The 24,436-nt window shown below is 51.6% G+C and overlaps 1 protein-coding gene across 1 annotated transcript; it reads left to right on the top strand.

The window, feature by feature from the left end:
- Window positions 1-1,864: 1,864 nt before the first annotated feature.
- LOC136300362 (pre-mRNA 3'-end-processing factor FIP1-like) lies at window positions 1,865-23,029 on the top strand. The gene is made up of 16 exons (XM_066202711.1): window positions 1,865-2,245; window positions 3,026-3,065; window positions 5,873-5,957; window positions 7,097-7,203; window positions 7,906-7,964; window positions 8,996-9,106; window positions 11,308-11,438; window positions 12,136-12,260; window positions 13,219-13,324; window positions 14,350-14,548; window positions 15,425-15,451; window positions 15,986-16,043; window positions 16,527-16,582; window positions 17,654-17,858; window positions 19,384-19,542; window positions 21,930-23,029. Exons 1-16 carry the CDS (start codon window positions 2,152-2,154, stop codon window positions 22,060-22,062), a joined length of 1,695 nt encoding a protein of 564 aa, XP_066058808.1. The 5' UTR covers window positions 1,865-2,151; the 3' UTR covers window positions 22,063-23,029.
- The last annotated feature ends 1,407 nt before the right edge of the window (window positions 23,030-24,436 follow it).

Genomic DNA, 24,436 nt, shown 5'->3' with positions numbered 1-24,436 from the left:
AATGATCCTTTCAATATATACACATTTTATTTCACATTCTTTATGTAAACCTCATTATCTATAGTGGCCTTTCTTGAGCAGTAAATTAAAATTTCTTCAGGAAATAGGTTTGTATATTTGTATTCAGTGATAAATATAACCTGAGATTTTGGCTAGGAAAGAAACACTTATTAACAACAGAGCTGGTCCCATGGGATAGGTAATAAAATTGGAAAGAGGAATTACAGTAGCTCTCAGACTAATAAGAATTTAAAATTAAAAGGCAAATACTAATCAAAAGGTGATGACTGATCTATATGTACTGTAAATTATATGGTGTGCAAGCCTAGAGGAGTGGTTGAAAACTACTGGTTCTCCAGACAGTTTCCACAGAGATCTCCTTGGACTTTTTTTAACAGTGAAGTGTCTGAATAGACGGAGCAGCAAAAGTCAAAAGGAATTCTGGGTTTTGTTGTAAATGGAAAACAGTGGAAAATGGAAAGCCACCGTTGAGCCTTGTTGGTGACAGCACTTTCCCACTCTGCAGAGTTGACCCGGATCCACGGGTATCATCAGGGATCTCACCAGCTCCCGGTGGTTTGGGGATGTCCAGTTCCTATTCCAGTCCCTACAGTGAGAATTCATTGAGCATTCCCAATGTGGGATCCAGCAGGGCGCAAGGAGCAGGAATGGACCACAGCCACACCAGAACCACAGGGCGGGGAGAGGGAACATGTCAATCCGGGATTTTTCTGGCACTGTTTATTGCATGGAAAAGGTAACTGCCTCCTGGATTCTCCATAGGTTTTGTGAGCCTTAGTGCTGAAAATCTGCTCGCTCTGATTTTCCCTGTGGTAGTGACGGAGTTAAGGGCTCTGGAGGAGGAGAGGGCGATGCTCCGAACTGGAGCTCCCAGATGGAGCTGCAGAAGGAGCCTCAGGCGCTGCAGCTCCGGGCTCTGAAGTTCAGCATTCACCGAGAAGCTGCTCAGCCAGACCTGGCAGGTGCCAACCCCGTCCCGACAGTGCCCAATGTGTCCGCAGCTGTTGGGGAGCCCCGGGGCGCTGCCAGCAGTGACCCGGAGCGCCGTTCTGCGCTCCCCGTCCGTGCCCAGCGCCTCCCCGGGGCTCCTGCGGGACTCCTCACGCCCTTCGCGGGGAGCTCCGAGCGGGAGGCGCCACAGCGGCCGTTCGGGCTGCTCTCCGCACGCCGGGCTGCTTCCCGCGGCGCGCCGGCCCTGCGAGAGCGGCGGCGAGGGGCCGAGGGGCGAACGCTCCGCTGTACCGGAGCCAGCGGCGGGGCCGAGGGGCGAACGCTCCGCTGTACCGGAGCCAGCGGCGGGGCCGAGGGGCGAACGCTCCGCTGTACCGGAGCCAGCGGCGGGGCCGAGGGGCGAACGCTCCGCTGTACCGGGGCCGAGGGGCGAACGCTCCGCTGTACCGGAGCCAGCGGCGGGGCCGAGGGGCGAACGCTCCGCTGTACCGGAGCCAGCGGCGGGGCCGAGGGGCGAACGCTCCGCTGTACCGGGGCCGAGGGGCGAACGCTCCGCTGTACCGGAGCGACCGGCGGGGCCGAGGGGCGAACGCTCCGCTGTACCGGGGCCGAGGGGCGAACGCTCCGCTGTACCGGAGCGACCGGCGGGGCCGAGGGGCGAACGCTCCGCTGTACCGGGGCCGAGGGGCGAACGCTCCGCTGTACCGGAGCCAGCGGCGGGGCCGAGGGGCGAACGCTCCGCTGTACCGGAGCCAGCGGCGGGGCCGCGGGCAGGGCCGCGCTCCCCTCAGCGCGCATGCGCGCGGGGCTGGCGGGGCGGGTTTGGCGGGCGAGCGGCGCCGGGGCCCGGCGGGCTCTGAGGGCGGCGTTAGGGCCCGGGGCTCCGTGAGGCCGGCGGCACTAGGGCCCGGCGGGACACGGCGGGCGGCTCTAGGGCCCGGCGGGACACGGCGGGCGGCACTAGGGCCCGGCAGCGCGGGGCGGGCGGCTCCGGGGCCCTGCGCGCCCACGCCGGGGGTCTCGCCCCCCCTCCCGCCATAGAAGGAGCAATGGCGGCGCCGTAGGGCGGCCGCCGAACCCCCGCCCGAGCGCCGCGCCCGGGCCCGGCGGGAGCCGAGCGGGGCCGCCGCTCCTCCTCCTCCTCCTCCCGCCGCCGCTCCCCGCAGCCCCGCGGCCGCCATGGCCACCGAGCTGGAGCCGCCGGCCGCCGGCGCCGTGTCGGGCGCGGCGCCGCTGGAGGCGGAGGAGGACGAGGAGCACTGGCTCTACGGGGGTAGGTACCGCGGGGGCAGCGCGGGGCCCCGGGCGGCCGCGGGCCCGGCCCCGCCTCAGGGCCGCCCCCGGCTGCGGGGCCGTGCGGGACCGGGGGCGGCCCCGCGGGGGGGAGGGAGGGAGGGAGCGGCATCTCCCCCGGGCCCCTCAGAGGGACCGGCCTCTGCCCCCGGGCCCCAGAGAGGGACCCGCGTCCGCCCCCGGCCTCCCCTCGGGAGCGCCTGAGCCGCTCTTTCTGGGCGGGCGGCGGTGTGTTATTGTCCTTTTAGCAATAACACTGGTGTAGGGAGGTGAACGCCATGCTTTGTTAAGAGTTTCAGTTCGCTAATCACCCAAACCTTGTGAACCGCTGGGCTAACGGGCCTGGGATGTGGCCGGGTTAACCACAGGACTTTATTGAAGCGTCTTTGTCCTCCCCATAGGCTTTCCACATGAATGCTTTTATGTTTCCTCTTCCCTGGCACGTTAAAATTCCATACAGAGACCTTCATAGGTGACTTCAGTTTCTATCCAATAGTTGTCTCAGTTTCTGAGACTTAGGACATATATTTTGAATTTTGTTTGGTGTGAGACATCACCTCTGCAGATGGGTGGTGTGTGTTGGGTTGGGTTTATTTTTAGTTGTTCCATTTCTAGCTGAACTTTGTTGAAAAGAGAGCATTGGGGTTTTAATGCCTTGGCACCACTGGGTATTTGTGTACCTGTGATGCCTTTTGTGCTTGAATTTAGCTTTTTTCCTTTCACTTGAATAATTCCTTTGTTCTTGCTGTTGTTTTTGCAGATGACACCACTGCTAAGCAAGAAGATGGACCAATTTCTGGGTGAGTCCTGAGGCTGTTTATTCATAGTAGCAATACACGGTGTAAAGATTGAACCTTGTTGAGCAGAGCTTCCATGAGTGCTTTAGAGCAGTGCTGTTACCAGGAGCAGCAGCCTGTCCTTTCCCCATCCCATGGGATTATCCCCAGCTGGGGGTGGCAGGCATTTGTGGATGTGGAAGCTGAGCTGGATGAGTGCACTGGTTTGATTTAGAACTAATTTTTAGCCCTTTATTTTCTCTCGGCAATTAGTTTCAAACCAGATCCATTCTCCAGTTTAATTTTCTGTGAAAAACGATGCCCTGAGGGTTGGCTTTGTGCTGTCCTGGCATTGGTAAAACTGGCCTGTGCTTTAGTCTGGGAAAAGTAAAAACCTTGAGCTTGAAATCTTGAGATGCTCAAACCAGCCCATTCTGTGAGGTCCCTCAAGTGGTGTGGTAAGACTTGGAGATAAAACCAGTGATCAGTTTGGCTTTCTGTGTGTGGAAAGGATTTGCTGTCCTGGGTTATATTTCCTCTCTATTTGTAGCTGTGTGTTTTGCTTTGTCTCAGCACAGGGTTGCCTCTTTGCCATTTTAAATGTAACATTTTTCAGGAGGCTTGGTTTTCACTGGGCTTGTGTGTGTGTTCAGCCCCTTCCAAAGTTCAGTTTAGTGTTTGTTGTCGTTGTAGATTCAGTGTCTGGAATGTTGAGGTTGGTACAGATACTGTCCTACTTCTGTGCTTAAGGAGTATGAAAACTTGTTCAAATAAACAAGTGGTAAAAACCGTGGTAAATTGTCACCTAAAAACATCAAATGGGCTTTGTGAGGAGGAACAAGTTTTAGGCAGAAATTTACAGCTGTTTTACATAAATCTGCTGTTCCTTGTCACGTTCATCCGAATGCAATTTTACTTTACAAGCAGGAATAAAAATCTGAATTTCCAGCAACTGTCTCCAATAACTGCAAAATGCAGGAAGGAAGAATATCAGTGGCCATGCTGGCTCTCCTTTTTTTCCCCTCTTTTTACTTTTTTCCCCCCCATATACCTTTGTTGCACAATGAGAATCTACCTAAATGAAGAGCTTTGGGGTGTTTTAAGAGAAAATGACTCTTTGTTTGCTCTGCTGGCTTGTCTGGAGTCTTCATCCCCAGCCAGGAAGCAGAATTGTGCAGAGTTTGGGATGCAGCATCACTGACATTCCCCAGCCCAAGGGATGTGTTAGATGCCAGCAGGGTGCTGTGCTGTCAGCAGTGCCCAGGGTTATGTTGGCATTCTGGGGAAGTGAAATCTCTGCCACGTTTTCCTGTGCCCAGACAATGCTGGGGACCTGTCAGGTGGTTCATTCCTGGGAAGCAGAGAGGTTTGGGGAAAGGCTCCTAGTTCCCAAGTGTCTCTCTGAACTCCAGTTCATACATTTTAATGCACACCCACAGATGCCTCATGTGACTGGAAGCTGAAGGTAACACTTGTCACTCTTCCTGAGCACAGTTATCTCAGACATTTGAGGAGATTCAGGGCTGGAGGTCAATGCTGATTTGCTCGGATTGGGCAAAAAGTTTTTAGACCCATCAGAGAGATTTTCTCCAGTGGTCCATGCTTTGGTCCTCATGTCACAGCCTGTGTCTGCAGCATGGAAATACCCAGAGGCTGGTTTTCCCTCTGACATACCTGAAAGTGTGTGCAGGTGTCACATCAGGAACTTGGCACCCATGGCACCTGTGCTTGGTCAGCTGCCCGACCTTCAGCCCTCTTTTTGATCTTGGCCTGATGAATTTCTTTGTACATGGGACTTTCCCAAAACGGAGCTTCAGTTATGCTCAGGTTGTTTGTTCTTTGTTTTACACTCGGTAGCAGTTGGGTTGGGTTATTTTGCCTTTTTTGTATGGTCTCTCTTGTCACTGTGAGGTGGCTTTGATGTGACCAGTGACTGGATTCTGTGAGATGTTGCCTGCTCCTTTTTGAAGACGGTCCTGTGGATGTTGGTTGTCCCATGTGGGATTTTAAATTAACAGCAACATCTCCACAAAGCACTGATGGAGGATTGGATTTCTTTGGCCTGGGGTGTTCTGATTGTCTCCCTTGAAAAAACTCAGAATTATTTTGAAGTTCTACCAAGTTTTACCTGTGATATTACAGACAGATGAGCTCTCTGTATTTCAGTTCTATAACACTTGGCACACTCTTTTCTAGCAGGTGTACATCAATTCCGCTCTTTTGCTTGGCCAGTGCAATAAACAGTGTTAACATTTGTACAAACTCTTAAACAGGAGGTAAATCCAAACCTGACCTTTGTTTCATCAGGACTAATTTGTAATGAGTGAGAAGAATGGGTGCATAATTATCTGACTTTTCCTTTTGGAATTTTAACTACTTACTGTAAACTATTTGTAGAAACCCTGAAATAACTTTTTCCTTAATTTCTCTGGGACAGATGCCTTTGCTGCCGACTAAATGCATGTGTAATTATTAGCATCCTTAAGGAGGAGGTGAAATTTTGCTGATTATGGTCTTATTCTTATCAGTTGTGTTTGTGCTAAATGCCAGCTGAGCCAGCTGCCACTGAGCTGTTGAGTGCTGTCAGGTGCTCTCTGGATGTGTGAAACTGATTCTTTCCAGCAAAAGCAAAGCCAAGCCAGGAGGATGGATTTTTTTTTTTGTCAGGTAGTTGAGCAAATGCCAGCAGAACAAACAGACAAGAAGAATAAAGCATTGTGTGAAATCACCTGGGCAAAGGCTTTAGAAGTGTTTGTAGGTGACCCTCTAGGCTGGGCTTGTCCACTGTGTGTTCTGTGTCGTGGTCACCGTGTTTTGTGTCCCTTCCCCAGGCACGCAGAGTCTGCTCACCCTCTGCAGGACGCTCCCCAGGAGAGCCGGCCCGTCAGCGGCGAGGACAGAGACATGGCCCAGCACGTACGTGTCCCACTGCCCACCTGGGCGCGTCAGCACTCCTGGGGACAAACAGGGGGTGTAAAGGTCCTGCTGCTGCCCAATACCTGGGCTTTGCAGTGCTGGGATGTACTGCCAGCATTCCCAAAGCAGCTCCAGCACCAGCCTTGTCTCATCATCCTGCCTTGAGTGGTGGGGAGGGAGCCCTGGTGCACGCTCTGCTCACACCCTCTCAGGAGGCAGATCAGGGTCTCTGATGCTGCAGTCGGGTAGGAAAAGCAGAACACGATGTGTTCCAGCTCAGTATTCAGTGTGACTTCTCAAAGACCTGTAAGATATGGGAAACACTGGGATAGAAAGCCCAAGGTGCTGGGAATCAATTTTGGTTCAGGCTCAGACCTCTTAGAATGCAATCTGGTGGCTCAGTGCTGGAGGAGGAGGAGGGTTGCTTCTCCCCACCCTCCTCTCCTGGACTCTTTGATGGGTTTGTGTTCTGCCACATCAAGAGAGTTCATTCAGGGTTCTGACAGACCCATGTGCTGTGGAAAAGGAGGGAGGGTGAGGGACACCTTCCCCGTGTGGGGTGAGGTGCTAATTCAGCTTGTGCTTCTCACAAGACTGCACTTGCTGCAGATCTGGAAGATCACTTTTTCTATTCCTTTACTTCTGTGCCCAGCACTGGGGTTGCACTGGAGTCAAATCTGTAACGTGAAGTGACTTGGGGGCTGATTGTGCTAAATCAGCCAAACCAAACTCCTCAGCTGCTCCCTACCACAGAAGTTGTGGCGAGAGAATATTTGCTTTGAGGTTCATAGGTGAAGCCTGCTGAATGTATTTTGGTGGTTTTCAGTTGTGGTTGTGTACTTTGACCATGGCCCTTGTGAAAGAGGTGTGCCAGAAAAGTCCCAGCTCTCAAAAAGAGTGGGCCAGGGGAACTGAGGGATGTGGTGAAGTTCTTAAAACTGAGCTAAACCTTCCCCACAGTCACAAATATTACTCCAAATTTCACGTAGGGCCAAATCTTCAAAGGACGCAGGATTTTCTCTGTGGGCAGCTGCCCATTGTTGTTGGAGGCTGTTCTGGAAGCTTCCTGAGATTTGTCTGTGCTGGAGAATTCCCAGCTGTGTGTACTGATGAGCTCCTGTATGGTTGTGCTGCTGCAGGCCCTTCCCAGTGGCGAGGATGACGAGGATGACAGTGACAGTGACAGCGATGACGACGACGTGAAGGTCACAATCGGCAACATCAAGACGGGAGCGCCGTCCTACATGTGGGTACAGCTGGCTGTGGGGTCTGGGGCTCAGGGATGGGAAGAGCATGAGCTGAGAGCTGCTCCGGCTCCTGGGAGCAGTGGCCACAACACCACAGTGGCCTCAGGGGCTGATGGGCAGCTCTGCCCTGCAATTGCTTGTTGGAGAATCCATCTGTAAAATGGGAACGATAATCCGTGGGGCTGCCGCTGGAAAATTAACTTACTAATTCCTGGCCTCCCTGGGGCAGAATCAAAGATGGGAAGTTCTGTTAAATTCATCTGTGAAAACTTCCAGAACCAAAATCTGTCTTGCTAAGAATTTGCATAAGCTGTGAATTTACTGATTTCCAGCTGTCTGATTTTCTGTGGCTCAGAAATGGCAAGGCTGGATTTGAGAAGCAGGAAATTACATTTTTTACAACTCCGCCTAAAGTGCATTGAATAAAAATAATAAGACAGCACTTTTGCTTGCTGCTAGCTGCCTTCCTCTTACACAAACAACTTACCTGTGCTTTGCTGCATCTTCTAATTTTTCCACTTTATGGATAATTTCCTTCTCTTGTTGTAGAGGTGGTTTCACTCTGATGGATGACTCTGAATAGCAAACCCAGGTGAACTAAAGCATCTCCTGAAGGGTGTCAGGGCTTGAATATATTTTGCATGAGAATCTTTAGCCAAGTAATTTGTTCAAATGCCAACGTAGTGATTCTTTTCCAATAGGGGAACTCCTATGAATCTAAACTTAAAAACGGGTAGAGGCTATGGAGCATCAGCTTCAGGTATTGCTGTTATTTTTATCCTTCACCTTTGCAGTATTTCACCTACCTGGCACTCACAGCTGCAGCAGCTGCAAATTTTTCTCTATTTAAAAGGATATAGAGTAAGTGTAAACCAGGAATAGGAAGTGCATTTCCTAAAAATCAGTGCTCCCAGCACAGTCTGAGGGTGCAGGATGCAATGGAGTGATTTAATTACCCATCACTGAGCAAGGTGATTATAATTATCTTTAAACTAGGGAAAAATGAATTTATTGATACTTTGATAGTAAAACCACGGAATATTTCTAAAATGCATTGTTGCACTGGGGCTGAGCATTGCAGCCCTGGAGGAGGACTGGAACTCAGTGTCCTGAGCTACTTGCAGTGTAAGATGCTAAAAGGAACAAACTCTGGCCTTGAGTATCAGCTATGCTTGTTTGGCTGCTGAAATCTTCCACACCATTCAATTTAGTTTCTCATGTAAATTGAGTCTTGGATTCTGTCCTTCCACATGTGTGAGACTGTCCTTTCATGGGCTTCATCTGCTGCCTTCCACTAATTGCTTTATCCAAATGAATTATCTTCTGATTGAGAAAATAAGAACAAATTCCCCTTGTAGGTTCTGTACCTGACAGAATTTTTCAGACTCTTGTTAGTCCACTTAAGACTGATCCTGAAAAAGTCTCTTGTTATGAGAAGATGTGTCTGTCTTGGGAGAGGAAAATAAATACTTTGCCTGGGGAGAAAAATAATTTCATTTTATTTTCATGTGGGGTAAATTCCATGCATGTCCTAATGATTTACTCTGCCTGTAGTACCAATCTGGGTTGAATTTGCCTCTCTGCTGTTCAGCTGCAGGTGCTGCACACCCTGTTTGTTTATGGAGTGACTAGAGTCCTTTTTATTAAAAAGCTGATTGTGGTTACCTGCGTGCTGTAAAGCCGGTGATTAATTCACTGCAGCGCTTTGTTTCTGCTGGAATAATTTGCTGAGCAAATGGGTGGATTAAAGGCATTGCATTAAAAGTTGTAACAGTCCCTCTCTCCCCAAAGCCAAGTTGCAGCCCAAAGGTATTGACTTGGATGCTGCAGGGAACATAAATGGATTGCCTGTGATAGAAGTGGATTTGGATTCATTTGAAGACAAACCATGGAGGAAACCAGGTGAGGCCTCACAGTTCCTTGTGGTAAATATTTTCTGCAGTTCTAGTTGCGTCTCTTTATTTTCACATGTAATTTCTGTCCATTTATTGTTGCCAGGGAACAGGGAAGCTGGAACAATGTGCTCAGCCTCTGCTGCCTGGCTAGACAATCAATGGCATTTACTGATTGAACAAGCCATGCTCTACGTAAAATTGGGTTGCATTTATTCTAGTAATTGAACTTCCCTAAAGGGAGCAGCTATTTTTTTTTAATGGTCTCTTTTATTAATTCCCTACTTCCCGAGAACATTGCTCTGATGCCAATCCAATAATGTTTGGCCTTAAAGGCAGCTGAGTGGGTTCAGGATTTGGGTGTTGATACTTGTTCTCCTCTTCCTGTGCAGGAGCTTGTTCTGTGTCCCCAGGCCAAGCCCAGAGTTGTCCCTGTGGTCACTCCTCATTTGGGTCCTGGGGCTGCCCACACTTATTGTATGAGGGAGATTTCTCCTCTTGCAGCTGTAGGATGCTACAAGTCAGCTGCTGTTTTTCTTCTGATACAAAAGTAATTGAAGGAACTAGACATCCAGATTTTTGCTGTGCTACTCTAATAAAATGTCCTCTGAGGAAATGTCAACTGAAACAAAAAGTCCTTTTCTCAGCCATCATTATTCTCCCTGCCAGCCCCTGTATTTTATTTATCTTTCAGCAACATTGCTGTGCTGAGTAAGTAGAGCTTTCCTGAGGTTGCCTGTGGTGTGGTGTGGGTATCTCCTGCCCGCATGAAGGGCACTCCAGTGCTGAAAGCTCCATGGGCGTGTCCAGGTATCAAACCAGCACCAAAGCACCCTGCCGACAATGCAGGCAGAGTGGAACAGAAGCTTTTCTTCTGCAGGGATTTCTCCTTGAGTGCCAAGTGAGACTGAGGGGAAGGGGAAGAAAATGAGTTAGAAAGAATACAGTGAAGTTCAAAGATAAAGCCTGGACGTGGTTGTGGCCATGCTGTCACCCCTGGACCAAAATAGAGCCAGCTGGCCCTAAAGCAGTGTTGGAATGCAATAGAGGGAAGATTTCTGCAGAGCTGTGTGGTCTGTAAGTTTATTTTAGATAGCAAGTAGCTCATTACTCAACAGCCTTTCAAGTTTATATCCTTTAGAGTTAATTGTTCAACAGCTTGGTATGTCTTTGAGTGAGGGAGAGGAAGGAGAAATCCTGTGTGGAAGAACTAATAGAGGTCTGAAATGAAGGCTGATAAAATCGACAAGTAAATGTGTTGCTGAGTTGGTGTGGATGCAGTTTGCATGTTTGGGTGGTACAGCAGGAAGAGTGGCCAGCCCAGCAGATAAACCTCACTGCTTAGACCTCACAGTTAAACCAAGCTCAGCTTGGGCAGAGTTTTGTTTCACTCTTGTAGCAGCTCTTTGTTTTGGAGTTGGTCTGTGTGGGGATATCTTTGTGTGGGGGGTGTTTGAGGGACACCTCAGCAGGGCAGGAGGTGCTTTGTAGTGCTGGAATTCCTGCAGCTGGGATTGCTCCTCTGCATCTCTGGTTTCTTGGCAAGCAGCTTGTGGTCACCTCTGTCATTCAGAAGTGCTTGTGCTGAATTAGCACATTGCACAGGAGACTGGCAGTGGGAGATAACACTCTGGGATGGCTAATTAGGGTTGTGACTGAACTGTAATTACTTGTGTACTCTGGGATGCATCAATAAAACCTTTCCACTTTAGCTGCCTTTCACAAAATGGGCACCCCAGAATCTCTCAAAACAGCAAAGGCAGTGATGGTCAGGAGGGGAATGTGTGGGCTTAGTTCTGCCACAAAAATAGTTCTGTGGCTCCCCCCCCCATTTTTGTGTTAGGGGCTGGACCTGTCACTCCTGTGCTGTCCCCAGCACTCAGCTCATATGTGGACAATTGGAAGAAACCAGCCTGAAAAAAATCAGATTGGTGGATAAGTGATTGCAGGGGGCTCCCCAGGACTGTGGAAATGCTGTGCTGTGTGTCCTGTGTGTCCCTCTGCTGTGCTGTGTGTCCCAGGGTCCCACTGCTGCTCAGGCCATGTCCCCTCCCACCCAAGGTGGCACCCACAGCTTTCTGACAGGGAAAGGCACAAGCTGGGCTCCCTGGAAAACTTCTGTTGCCTTAACCCTTTGTGTAAGCAGTTAAAGGGCAGCTCGAGAATCTGAGTGTGCAGAACCTGTGTGTTAACTCCTGCTCCCTCTGCCAGGTGCTGATCTTTCTGATTACTTTAATTATGGATTCAATGAAGAAACATGGAAAGCTTATTGTGAAAAGCAGCGGCGGCTTCAGCTGGGGCTGGACCCTGCTCCTCCCATCAGCACTGAGAACAAGATCACGGTGGGTGACTCCTGCTCCTGGCTCCAGGAAAACTGGGATTGTGTTTGTAGTCACAGAGATGAGGGTGTAAGAGCAGGAGATGCCTTAGTTCTGAACTGTTCTGTGTCCTTTCAGCGAGGAGAAATACAAAAATGAACCTTTAAAGATTAAATCTCTGTTGAAAATCTTTTCTGTGTGGAAGGAATAGTTCCATCAGCCTGGCAGGTTTGAACCATTACAGCAGCAAGACTGGAGTGAACTTCCAGTTGGCTTGTAGGGGTGTCTGCTTGGAAAACCCTCTGGATGAGAGAAGTGCAGGGAGGGGAGCTGGGCCCCCAGGGTTGTTTTGCTCACTGCTGCTGCCTGCGGCAGTGGTGGGGCAGCCTTTTGTGTTTGCAGACTGCTTTGGCCATCAGGAGACCATGGTGGCCATCAGAACTTCAGCCAAATTGCTCATTCCAGTTTTGACTTAGTGACTCCATGGAAAATGATATGAGTTTATTACTCATAACAGGACTTCTGATGGGAGACAGTGGACTGCAGGCTGAGGCTGGAATGGCCACTAGCTGCCAGAAATGGCTGTGCCTTGACTAAGAATAGGTTGCTGTGATTGTGCCTTTTTTTTTTTTTTTTTTTTTTTGCTGAGGGTTAACCTCTGGTGCTCCATTCAGTTGAAAGAAGGGCACAACACCCATGTTTTAATCTATTCCTTCCATAGGTTCAGCAGGGAAGAACAGGAAATGCTGAAAAAGAAGTGGAAAACAACATCATCAAAACAGAGTTCAAAACAGACTTCTTGGCTCTGGTGGGAGGACGAATGAAGGCTGGGCCTCCTCCCAACAGGTAAGAGAGGAGCATGTTTTTCCGTGGGGGTAAACCATCTGGGAATGTCCGAGTCTCCTCAAGCCTCAAAGAGAAGCTTTTAAGCTTGGCAGGAAGCTGCTGTGGTCACTCATTCAGTGTCACCTCCAGCAGTGCAACCCCTGCCTGCCCATTTTCCCTCCTCCTTGGCTCAGGGAGGGGATCCTGGATCCCAGCTGATGGGACACATCTGTGGGAGTGGAAGGAGGCAGGCAAACACCTCAGCTTTGAGGGCTCACACTGCTGACATTGCTTGTGCTTGCTTGGCTTATTCCTACTCCCACGATGTTAATCTTTGCCTCCTCAAGTGGAAGTGGATTACGAGTTTGGCAGAGGATAAGAGGAGCTGTTGGTTCCTGAGCCTGTGTGCGACGCTGCTGGATGTGTGGTAAAACAACTGAGTCATTCTGAGGGGCAGCCTCTGCTGGGGAAACCACTTGGCCCTTAGGAGATCCATGGGGTTTTATCAAAAGCTTCAAGAGAACACACCAGATGAGCCAGAGCTTCGGGCTCGGGGTGTTGCTGTTGCTTCATTCACAAAACAGCTTTTGCACACCTGCCTTGCAGAAAGCAGCCCTGCATCCCAGCTTTACCCCTTGTCTGGGAACCAACTCTCTGCCTCAAGGATGGGCATTAAAGCTCTCTCTGCTCAGTCTGTTGGGTTTGAGCACTTTGGGGGCATTTCTGTCCTGGTGTGTAATCCCTGGTTTTGGACCTATTTGTGGTGGTTCTTTGGATCACATTTCTGGGTGCTCAGAGAGCCCAGAGGGATGTTCTGGGTGTTGAGGAATTGCAAACGGCCTTCTCCTTGGCTTCTCATCCCAGTTTGAGACATGTTTCCCTGGTGGGAAAGAAAGCATGAAAGAAATCTGCTGCCAGCAGGGAAAACTGCTCCTTGTGGTGCTTGTGAGGCTAACTGGGTGCCTGTGCTTTGTCCCAGGAAGCTGGGTGGGACCATCGATGTGATCGGGGGCCAGGCGGGCACCATCCGCAGGGTGGAGGGGAGACGTCGGGATAAACACGCCTCCGAGGAAAACCCCATTCAGGTAAAGCCTCTCTGCTGCCCTGACAAATTGCTGGTTTTATTGCACTTCTGGTGAGCCCTGGGCAAATGTCTGCATGTGCCTGACCTTCTGTATCCCAGTTCATTCCTGCAGAGCAGCAGGTGATACATCGACCCTCTTGAGGGTGTGCATGGGTCATTCCCTTCTGCAGGCTCAGTTAATTTCTGGGTTAAGAGCTTGGTTTTGCTAGGAGCCAGATTTGTTCTTTGAAAACTGGTCTTCCTTTGGAATGGTAAGGCCTGAGTTCTTTCATCATCAGCTCTCCCAAAGTATTCCTAGGAGTGTGTAGCTGGGAATGTCTTCTGTGGAATATTCCCTTCCCATCTTCTGTGGGGTTGGAATCTTCAGATCTGCAGTGAAGGGTTTGTACCTGGGGCTGGTGTTTCACTGTACTTCAAAGTAACATTTAATCTCAAATCAGTTGGTGCAGCCCAAACCTCAGTCTGACCATGGGCCTGTGTTACTGGCTCTTGTCCCTTGTAAGAAATGAAAGCCTGGGTTTAAAGCTGGTCTCAGTTGTGGGCTTCCCTGTCCAGTGTGTGACCACCAGGTTCTGGTTGGTTCCCAGGCAGGAAGCTGCAGGGTCTGAGGACCATCTGCCAAACCCTCTTCTCTTAACCACCTTCCTCCTGCCAGCACTGCTACCTGAAAAGGTTTTTCCTTGCCAGAAAAACCTAAACATGGAACCTTTCCCTTCCAAGGCCCAATTCCTCGGGTTTTCTTAAGGTTGTGTGGTCCATTTATTTTTTTTAGTAGTCAGTTTTCCAGATTTTGCCAACAAGAAGGGTTTGCCTGGGAGACAGAATTTGCTGGGAGAGGGTTGTTTGTTGTTCCTCCCCCTCAGCAGCACTGCCAGCTGCACTTGAGGTCACTGTGGTGCCTCTGCAGTTTGGTCACTGCTCAGGCACGGCCGCAGTCCTGTTGTGGTGATGCTGCCAGCACTGTGAGGGCCCTGCTGCAGGGGCAAAGGATTAAAACGCTCTCTTTTCATTGCTGTGCCCCCTCAGGTCCTGGGAGACCACGGCAGTAAGCCCCAGCCCCCCCAGCAGCCCCAGCAGCCCTCCCAGCCCCAGCAGCCTCCTCAGCAGCAGCCGTTCGCTCCACCAGCAGGGCCTCCGCCTCCCCCGCTGGCCGGGCCTCCTCCTCCACACTTCCTGCACCCTCCTCCTCCAGTGACTTCTGTGCCACCTCCCCTGCACCCTCCAGGTACGTGTGCACCCCCTGCAGCGTGAGTTGGGGTGTGCCAGGCCTGCAGCAAATCAAATGGTTCAGTGCCATGGGGTGGGTGAGCACTCAGGGAACAGGGAGCCCCTGGCCAGGCTTTGTTTAGTCTCCATCAGCCTATTGAAGATTGCCCTGAATATTTAAAATGGGCAGCTGCTTCTTGAAAAAAACTCCTCTGGGCTTTGTTTCCCTGAGGGAACCTTCCGGTGCTACTGATCCATTTGCTTTATTGATAAATGTCAAGAAGCAGATTCCAGTTTCTCTGGAGGAAGCTGAGAACTCCTGGCTTAAATGCAAAGGCTGAAGTGAGGGGGCCACACTCTGTGCTTCTCCTGGTCTTGGAGCAGCAGCCAGGCGCTGGAGAAGGCACCAGGAGCACTCCATGCAGTGACTCCTGCCTGAGGAGGATTTGCTGCAGCACTCAGGGGTTCTTTTCCCTAATAACTTTTCCATGGTAGCTTTCCCTGCTGCCTTAGATGAAAATGCTTGGCAAAATCGAGATGGATGCACTGGAGCGGAACCTGCAGCAGGTTCTCCTCTCCAGCTTCTTCAGTTGTTCTGAAGACCAAATCAGTTGTTCTTGTGTTTACACACAGAAAAGGAGCTCCCCAGTGTAAGAGAGCAGCAACATTTTAAATTATAAAGGTAAAAAGATCATCATTTGGGAAAACTATATCATTTGTAGGCTAATTCCCTCTTAGTGACACCAGTTTTTCTGCTGCTCTGTTTGCTCCAGTATGTGGGATTTATTCAAAATTGTGCTTTGAAGTTTAGCTTGAGGTACAGAGAGTCCATGAAGTACAGAGAAGCCATGCTTTCCCTGTAGTCCTCACTTGTTTTTCCTGCTTATTTCCACAGGCCTGCCACCTCCAGGTCCAATTCCAGGTAGGTGTTACCTTGTTCTTAGTAACAGCAGCAGTTTTGATCACACAGGTTCAGAGCATTTGGATTGAGGAACATGAAATAGGATGGTACCATTTTGGAGCACAATTAATTTAAGATTAATAAACTCCAACTCAGCATTGAACCTGAGCTGCTTATCTTCTATTCTGACATTAATCTGTAGGTCAGAATCACTTGTTACCTTCTGATCAGAATGTAGTGTGTCTGCATCCCAAGAACCACTTTTTCTCCATAGGGCTGTAAGAGTTAATTGTAACTCCTTGATGAATCTTATGTTTAGTATTTATAAGCCAAAATAGAAGGTAATTTTTAGCTCAGTTTTTCTTCCCATATCCCTACAAAACTAACAGAGCTTTCGGCTGTGAATTTGGGGAGGAGATCCTGCCCTGAAGGAAGATTACTCCATTTTAAACAGAGCCTTGTTTAGAGTAAAAAAGATGCTTTAATGGTTTCTAACTGTGAGCAGCACTTGTGAAGCTGCAAGATCTTGATGCTGATTTACCCTTCTGTGTCTAGGGTTGTTCCCACCACCTCTGGCACCACCACCAGCTCTCCTCATCCCAACCTTGGATGGGTAAGACCACACCTGGGTAAGACCACGCCATGGCAGCAGCTCCCCTGGAGGGAGCAAGGGAGGAGAACAGGTCCAGAATCAGTGCTGGGGATCCATGGTCTGGTCTTGGGTTGGAGTGGGGGGTGAGAGCAGAGTCTGTCAAGAATCCTCTGTGCACTCACCTGGATTTGTCATGATCAAGGCACAGGAAGGAGCCAGTAAAGTCTAGGTAAAGCCTAGAGCAGCTGACGGCATGGTTTGTTACTGCAGATGCCTTCTCTGAAGGTGCTCCAGGCAGTTTGTGAGCAGAGGTGCTTTCCCAGGGCAAGCAGTAGAATTGTGGCAGGTTTGGAAGCTGTGGCAAAACCCCATGAGCATTTCTGGTAGTGGGATTCCCATAAGAATGCTCCATAGACCCCCAGGAAAAACAGGGTGAAGCTGCAGCACAGCCAGGGCTGTGGAGATCCCTGATGTCAGTAACTCACCCCCTTTTCTCTCCCAAAGGCAGCCAGCCAGCTACAACAACAGGCAGCCACCTCCCTTTGGCTACAACTCTGCAGGTGAGCACGGGGCAGGACACATCCAGCTGCTGCTCTCTCTTCCCTGGCTGTTGGCAGCCCAGGCTCTTCTGAGGCTGACACACATGATGTCTGCTCCAGCTCCAGGCTCTTGCTGTGTCCCAGACAATCCCAGTCAGGAGCACACGCTGGGTTTGCTGCACTGAGTGCTGTGCAGGTGTGGTGATGCAGTTCTGTGGCCGAGTGCTGAGGCTCAGGTCGCTGTTTCAGGGCAGATCGGATCCCCGGCACACAGAAGCTTCCCCAGTGCCTCAGCAGTGTGTTCTTCTGCCCGTTTGCACACAAGTGTGCTCACCGTCAGTCACATTCTCTCCCTTTTCCCCCACCCTCAGGGATTAGCACAACCATCCACAGCTACTGAGCTTGGCATCTCCTCCCCGGGCTTTTGAATGCTCCTCTTCCCTCACTTCGCCCTCTCCCTTGCCTACAGGCGCCATCTCCTGTGGTTTTGTAACAGGATTTCAGCAGGTTCCCTTCCCTGGTGCAGCCCCAGTTCTCTCCCAGCCCTGTAGTGACCAGGAGTGGCCTCCTGGCTGTGCTGAGCAGTGGGAGCCCAGTGCCTACGGGACAGGGTTGGAGGAGTGGCAGTGCCAGCCCTTCCCGAGGAGAGGAGCCTCCAGTGCTGCCAGATGTGGCACTGCTTTGGGATACAACCTCCCTGGTCCAGCTGGCCACCTCTGCCTGGGAAATGCTGGGGGCTCTGGGCTCCCCAGGTGACATCCTTCACTGGCAGCTGGTGCCCCTGGCCCTCCCCAGGTGCCACCGTAGACCAGAAGGTGCGTGGTGGGAGGTGGGACCTTGTACAGGTGACCAAGAGCCCAGGGCTGACCAAGACACTGCGGTGCTGCCTGTAAATGCCTGCTCTTGTGCTTTCCTCAGGGAGAAGGAGTTTTTCTGTTCTTTGCAAACTGCCGGAAGGGAAGGACAGCAGGGAGCTGGGCCATTGTCTCCTTGGATGCAGCTATGCTGCCAGAGGGGATCTTCGGGAAGGGAGGGACAGAGGGGATCCTGGGCATGCTCTGGATGACGGAGGGTTCTGCTCTCTGGCTGCAGATTCAGGTTTCATCAGCTACCCCCCCATCTCCACGTCCCACACGCCCTGGGTGACCACGGTGGACAAGGGCACGAGCAGCTCCAGCAGCAGCCACTGGGAGTACTCGGGCTCCAGGCGGGACAGGGAGCGGGAGCGCGAGCGGGAGCGGGACAGGGAGCGAGACCGCGACCGCGACCGCACCCCCACCACCAGTGAATACAACAAGTGAGTGCTGCCCTCCTGCTGCTCCCTGCGCAGCCTGGGCACCCCAGCCTGGCTGGCCAGGGGTTGGGCTGTAGAGGACACCAGCTGAATTCCCTGGAATGTCTGGGGAAGAGCTCCTTTGCGTCAATAACGACAGCACAGACCAGGAGCTGTGCCACTGCCTGATTTCCTGTCTTGGGGTCTGGGGTTGTTTTTTTTTTTTTTGTTTAAATCCAGCAGAACCAGTTCCTCTTGCTCTCCCACGAGGCCAGTCAATGAAATAGCCCCTCTGTGTTTACTCAGTGTTTCACAGCTCGGTGTGAAGCACTGGCTGCAGGAGCTGCTGCTTCTTGTCTTCTAAATGTCACTGTCAGATCAAAGGACAGACAGGCTGCTCTGCTCCGCTCTCCTGTGGAGCTGGGAGTGCCATTCCCTGGGAGTCAGCCAGGAAATGGGAGCAGGACTGGAGAGACCACCTTGGCGGGAGCTGCTGTGACCTCGGCTGACAGCAGTGCTGGGAGCACTTGGGAAAGGACAGGAGGCTTGGAGCCTCCCTGTGTTGATCTAAGGTGGAGGCTGGGCTGCAGAGACTTCCCAAACCCATCCCTTTGGTGTTCAGTCAGCAGCAGTGGCGGTGTTTTGCAGGCTCCAAGCTCTGAAATGCCAATAATCATTCAAAACATGATCAGAATGTGCATTCCTGGCACAGGGTATTTCTTGCCGGGGCTCTTCCCAGCCCGGAGAGGGAGCAAACAGAGCAGTGTGCTCCTTATATATATATATATATATATATATATATATATATATATATATTATTTTTTTTTTTTTTTTCCTTTATAAGCTTTTGGAGACTGTGGATGGCAGGGGGGGAAAGAGAACAGAAGACTTGCTAAAATTGGAAGAGCTCAGAGTCCCCCACTTCCTGGTCCATGCTGGAGCTGAGGCCTGGGATCAGCACTCCTGAGCACATTGCTGGCATTTCTGGGTGGTGTGGAGCACCCTGGTGCAGGTCACAGCAGGACAAGTGGCCATGCAGTCCTTTGGAGCACTCCCAGCTGATTGATCCTGGATGTTTGTTTGTCCAGCCTTGTTTCCAGGAGTGTCAGAACAATGTCTCTTGACTTGCTTTCTCCCAAGCCTGAGTTTTGTTCCCACAGAGGGACGTGTTAACCCTTCTGATTTTGGCTTTCCGAAGTTTACCAGAGGGGGGTGTGGGATGTGTCTCAGTTTGGGATACACCCTGCCCCCTCCTGGGGATTGAACGAGGTGCTTTGAGCAGGTAGAGAGGTGCTCACAGTTTGTGGTTTTGAGCTTGTGGGGAAGGAAGCAGCCCCTTACACAGCAGGATGAGAGCTTACCTGGGGCGTGCGTGCTGAGGGAAACGCAGGGAGGGAGCGATGTGCGTGTGCCGTGTTCCTGCTGCCGCCGCGTCAGGGGCACCCCCGGTCAGTCGGAGGCGCCTGATGCTGCTGGTGAGAGTGCCTGCGGCCCTGGGCAGTGGCTCAGGGGCCGCGTCCCTGTGCCCACGTGTCCCTTGTCCCCGCAGTGACGACGAGCGGTACCGCTACTACAGCCGCGAGCGCAGCTACGACTTCGAGCGCGATTACCGGCGCAGCCGCGACCGCAGCCGCGAGCGCGAGGAGCGGCACCGCGAGCGCCGCCACCGCGACAAGGACGACAGCAGCAAACACAAATCCTCCCGCAGGTCAGTGCTGGGCTGGAGGTCCCCGTTCTCAGGGTGAAACCTCAGCCTGGCTCATCGCAGCTCCCTCTGTCCCACAGCCTTGGGCGGGAGGAGCCCTCTGCGACAGGGAAGGGAGGGCTCGGGGCTGAGTTCCCGCTCAGTGGGTGGAGAGGGGTTGAGCTGGGCTCAGCCTGCCAGCAGAGCTCCCATCTTAACAGAACGCACACAGAGGAGGTGCAAGGCCGTGACAGGAGCATCAGCTGTTGGTCCTGCTGCTCCTGTGCACCGGGGCAGAGCTCACAGCATCAATTAGGTTGGGAAAGACCTGTAAGATCCAGCTTGTGACCCAACGCCACCTTGTCACCCAGACCATGGCACTGAGTGCCACATCCAACCTTTCCTTAAACATCTCCAGGGACAGTGACCCCATCACCTCCCTGGGCACCCCATTCCAGTGCCCTGTCAGTCTTCCTGTGAAGGATTTCCTTCTGCCTGCACTCAGAAATTGCCTTTTGAGCAGGAGGAGCAGAGCTCTTGCCCAGAGCTCTTGCCCATTATGATGCTCTGCACAGAGGTGGAACTTTGGGGCAGAGCGGCTTGTCCTCAAATCACAGCTTTTCTGCAGAAACTGGATTTGCAACAGATGATCTTCCTGGAAAAGCAGTCCCCAGCAAAGCAGCAGCTTTGCTCTCTGGGCTGAGGCAGGTTCTGTGCTCAGGTCCTGTGTCACTTCACATCCCATTAATGACTTGCTCTTGCTCTTTTTTTCTTGATGCTTCAACTTCCTTCTTTCAGGTGAAATTCCTGTCAGCTCTGTAGGTACTTACCCTTATTTTGAAACTGATACCAGAAAAACTCCTGTGTAGTGACTGGAGGGAAAAGGCTGTTTCTGTCCTTAAGTAGATGAGTAAGTTTTCAAGGAAGGACTGATTGCTGAAGGGTTGGAAGCAAAATGATAGGAAGAAAGACTAAGACCATAATAAAAACGGAATACAGAGCAACTAGAAGCTGAGCTGGTATCAGACAAACAAGTCATTGGCTTCAGGGTTATTTCTCAACTTCCTCTACTCAGAATTGAAACCTTGGAGTGGATTCCTCACTGTAGGAATCCCACCCATGGTCCCCTCCAACCCAAACCACTCTGGGATTCCCTGCTTGAGGCACACTGAGGTTTGAGCCTGTCTGAGGCATCTGCAGATGAAAGGGTTTCATTTCCAGCTTCCTGCAAACTGAGCAGTCTGAAGGAAATCACTGACGCTGATTTCAGTATTACAGGACTGTCACATTGTCACATAAACCACTGACACATTGGCCACGAGGTGGCTGAGGGTGTTTTGTGGAGAGGCAGCAGCCTTTTATTTTTCCCTATATTTTTTTTTTGCCTTTAATGACTGTGAAACCATTTATTAAACCAGTCAGAAAATTACTTGAAGCCAGGAGCTTTTCAGCCAGGTTCAGCCAGTTCTGTGTCTGCTGCTAAACTGGAATTCCAGCTGTGCTAAGAATTGGCCTGGACACCTGGTGCTGTCTCTGCTCATGGAGCTGTGCCTGCACACAGCTTATCCTGGGATAAATTTATCTGCTCGTTCCTGTACTCTGGGCTGTGCTTTAACTCTGCCCCCTTCACACCACAGTCAGCTCCTGAGAGCTGCTGGTTTGAACCCGTGAGGGAAGCAGCAGAAAATCTCCTCCCAGGAGGGGCCGAAGCAGAGCTCCCCCTTTTCCTGGTGGGAGGCAGAGCTGCTCCTGGGGCTGTGCTGGCTGCGAGGAGCAGCTGGCAGGGCACAGGCTCAGGGCATGCACAGCCTGCTCAGGCCTCTTGTGCCTGGGATTGCTCCCACGTCACAGAAATCCTGGGTAAACATCCCCAGTTATCCACCCACATCTGGAAAACTGGCTGAGATAAAGGAGTTCCAAAGCACGAAGGCAGTGAAGAGCCAGGTCAGGTGTGAGTCAGCAGAAGTGGAAACAGGATCTGCCTCCCATGGGGAAACTCGCATTTTTCTCACTCCACTGATCCCTTTGCTGCCTCTAGTCCAGGGATTTCCCCAGCATGTTCACAGGAGTGAAAGTTTCAGACACAGCTTGGCTTTAGGAGTCCTCCTCCTCTCAGCCTCAGTGCTGCGTCAGAATTGTTGGAGCTCACTCGGGAGGGGAAGAACAACCGGGGTGTTGCCTGGACACTGCCAGGAGTGGCAGTGGCAGTGTGTGACAGTGTGTGACAGTGGTGACAGTGTGTGTGGCAGTGGCAGAGTGTGACGGTGACAGTGCTGGTGCATCACAAAATCCTCGCGGTGCTGCTGAGGTGGCTCCTGTTGGTGGAGTCAAAGCCCCTGTGCCCGTGGCAGTGTCCCTGCTGTGGCAGGGCCGTGTCTGATGTCCCTTTGTCCCCTCTGTTCCCTGCTCAGGAAGCAGCACGAGAGCGAGGAGGGCGAGAGCCACCGGCGCCACAAGCACAAAAAGAACAAGCGGAGCAAGGAGGAGAAGGAGGCCAGCGAGGACGGGGCCCAGGAGGGCGAGGAGCAGGACACCAAGGAGTGAGGCAGCCCTCGGCAGGAGCTCACTCCTGTGCAACCAGCGTGGCATTGGTGATGTTTTGGTTGGGGGGTGATTTTTTTTTATTATTATTTTTTACTTTTCTCCAAGGGAAGAGGCTGACTGGGCGAGCCGTGGCACTGCCGGCAGCGCTCCGGGAGCTGAGGCTGCACGTGCCCTTAAACTTCCTTTTTTTGTTTGTTTGTTTTTGATACAAGACAATACAGCAGTACTAGTTACAAAGCACTGAGCTACTCTACTCATCCACATCCCTAGGGAGAACTTTGGTGTATCAGATCCTATGGTTTCTGATGGAAGATGGCTTCAGCTGAAACTAACGCAATTAGGTCGTAGTTCTTGGTTCTTTTTGTCATCATCATTCCTTTTTGAGAACTAGGACAGTAAGTGCAACTTGAACTTTATTGTCCAAAGAACAGCGTGATTTAGATCCTGGGAGCCAGCTTAGAGTCTGGTGTCCAGCAGTGAAAAGTCTCATCCTTGAATAAATTTCTTTATAGCTCCAAAAGCAGCTTCTGATTTCTCCGTGGCCAGCTGGGCGTGTCAGGAGGAGCTGCAGGATCTGCTCCAGGCGGGCACAGGGCCTGCCTGGATGTGACAGCTTCCAGAAGCTGCTGAGGGCGTTCACACAGCGTGTGCAGAGACTCCAAAAACTGGCTTTTTTTATCCATGGCTAAAGTAGTTCTGTCATGTTACACCTCTATGTGGGGAATCAATGAAGATCCATAGCAAGAGCATGTTTCTCTTTAATTCCTTTTGACTTAACTATTTTATTTCTTTTTTTTTTTTTACTATGAGTTGACTGAATAACCTAGAGTGCAGTAGAGAACACCAAGTCCCAGTTAGCAGTTTGCCCTCGTGGGGTTGGCGTTTCTATTTGGGTATCACCAACACTCCTGTCCAATGCATTCCTTTCCCTTAGATCCCAAAATAAATTTAGTCAAATTCCAAAGTTTCTTTGGACTTAGTATTGGTTGGGGAAGGGGCAACAGAGATGTTTCTGGGTGGGAAGAACAGGGGAAATAATTTTGAGGGGTTTTGGTCTGTCTGGTCCTTAGGATCCTGCCCTTCTGTTCCTGTGAGCCCACAAATGTCTCATTTTCCTTTGACTTGTTATTTAAAACTGTCTGAAATATTTGTCTTAAAATAATATGGTTCTGAAATGTTCTGTATTTTTTGGTATTGTAATCTTAGAAGTCTTGAGTGTGCTGGGAAGCGTCCACCCTGTGCCAGGAGAGCCCTGTGGTTTGGGTTCAGCATTGTGACAGTGCAGTGGTGTGTTTGTAACTGCAGAGTCCAGGGGAGGAGGAGGAGAAGTGGGGCCTCTGCTGGGTTTTGGGTTTCATGGAGTTTTTTAATGTGCTTGAGCTCCTGGGCAATGTGTGCACTGAGCCAGGGTTAGCTGGGCTCAGGCTGCAGGGAGCTCCTGCCTCTGCAGCCTCGGGGGAGCCCACATTTAGGAATCTCCCTGAGTGCCCCCTGGGCAGCTCTGCAAGCTGCAGCAATCCCAGCTCCTGGCACTGCGTGTGCAGGGAACAAGGGAATCCTCCTCCTGGCAGCTCCTGCTCAGGGCAGCCCTTCAGCCGGGAGTGCACTAAAGCTTTTGGGAGAATGGGCTGAACTTGCTGCAGCCCAGGAGAAATCAGACCAGAGTGGTGAGGAGGAGTCAGGAGTGCTTGGCCCGTGCTCCCTGGACAGACAGAGCCCCACCCTCCCCTCCGGAGCCCAGGCAGTGCTGGGGGCAGAGGGGCCCAGAGCCCGCCCAGCCTCCCTCAGGACCTGCATGTGGGGCTGATGAGCCAGGCTGGCTTTTCCCAGCACAGGATCTCTGACCTTGCTGGGCAGCCAGTGCCCCCAGCCCCCTCTGAGCTGCTTTTTCCTGCCTGGATCAGGAGCTGTGCTGCCACTGGAATGTTGCACCCAGGTGAGTGGGGGTGGCCCCAGCCAAGGACATTTCTCCCACCTCTGCGTGCTCAGGTGTCCCTGGTGCCTCTGTGGGGGTGGCCGGGGCTGCCCCACACCCACTCCCTGAGCTCCTGCGCTGCTGGAGTGACACAGGTAATGGTGAGCACTCAGTCTGCATGCCCCCAGCCCTGGCGGTGCTGTGGGAGTGGGAGCAGGGAATCCACATGGATTCAGTCAGGGCTGCACCTCCTCCTGTGTCACCTGAACGAGCTGGACCCAAGTCACAGAGTATGCTGAGGTGGAGGGGATCTTCACTAATGAGGGCAGGCTTTGGGGGCCAGCAGCAGCTGGGAATTTAAGGTAAATCGGTTTTAATTGGTTTCTTTTCATTAAATAGAGGTCAATTGTTTGCTATCAGGGCAGTGTAACAGTGGGCTGTTGGAAATAATCTGTACTT

Source organism: Chamaea fasciata, unplaced genomic scaffold (assembly GCF_029207755.1).
Source record: "Chamaea fasciata isolate MVZ Bird 193981 ecotype frontalis unplaced genomic scaffold, bChaFas1.0.hap1 SCAF_22, whole genome shotgun sequence".
In the NCBI taxonomy this organism is placed as follows: Eukaryota; Metazoa; Chordata; class Aves; order Passeriformes; family Sylviidae; genus Chamaea; species Chamaea fasciata.
The sequence above is the reverse complement of the archived record's forward strand: the minus strand, read 5'-3'. Positions and strand labels throughout refer to the sequence as shown.

Bases quoted from the DNA above. Each gene is read 5' to 3' on its own strand.
- LOC136300362 (XM_066202711.1), top strand. From the start codon at position 2,152: ATGGCCACCGAGCTGGAGCCGCCGGCCGCCGGCGCCGTGTCGGGCGCG. The intron at 9,107-11,307 runs GTGAGGCCTCAC...TCCCTCTGCCAG, and splicing joins CAAACCATGGAGGAAACCAG to GTGCTGATCTTTCTGATTAC. The intron at 11,439-12,135 runs GTGGGTGACTCC...TTCCTTCCATAG, and splicing joins GCACTGAGAACAAGATCACG to GTTCAGCAGGGAAGAACAGG.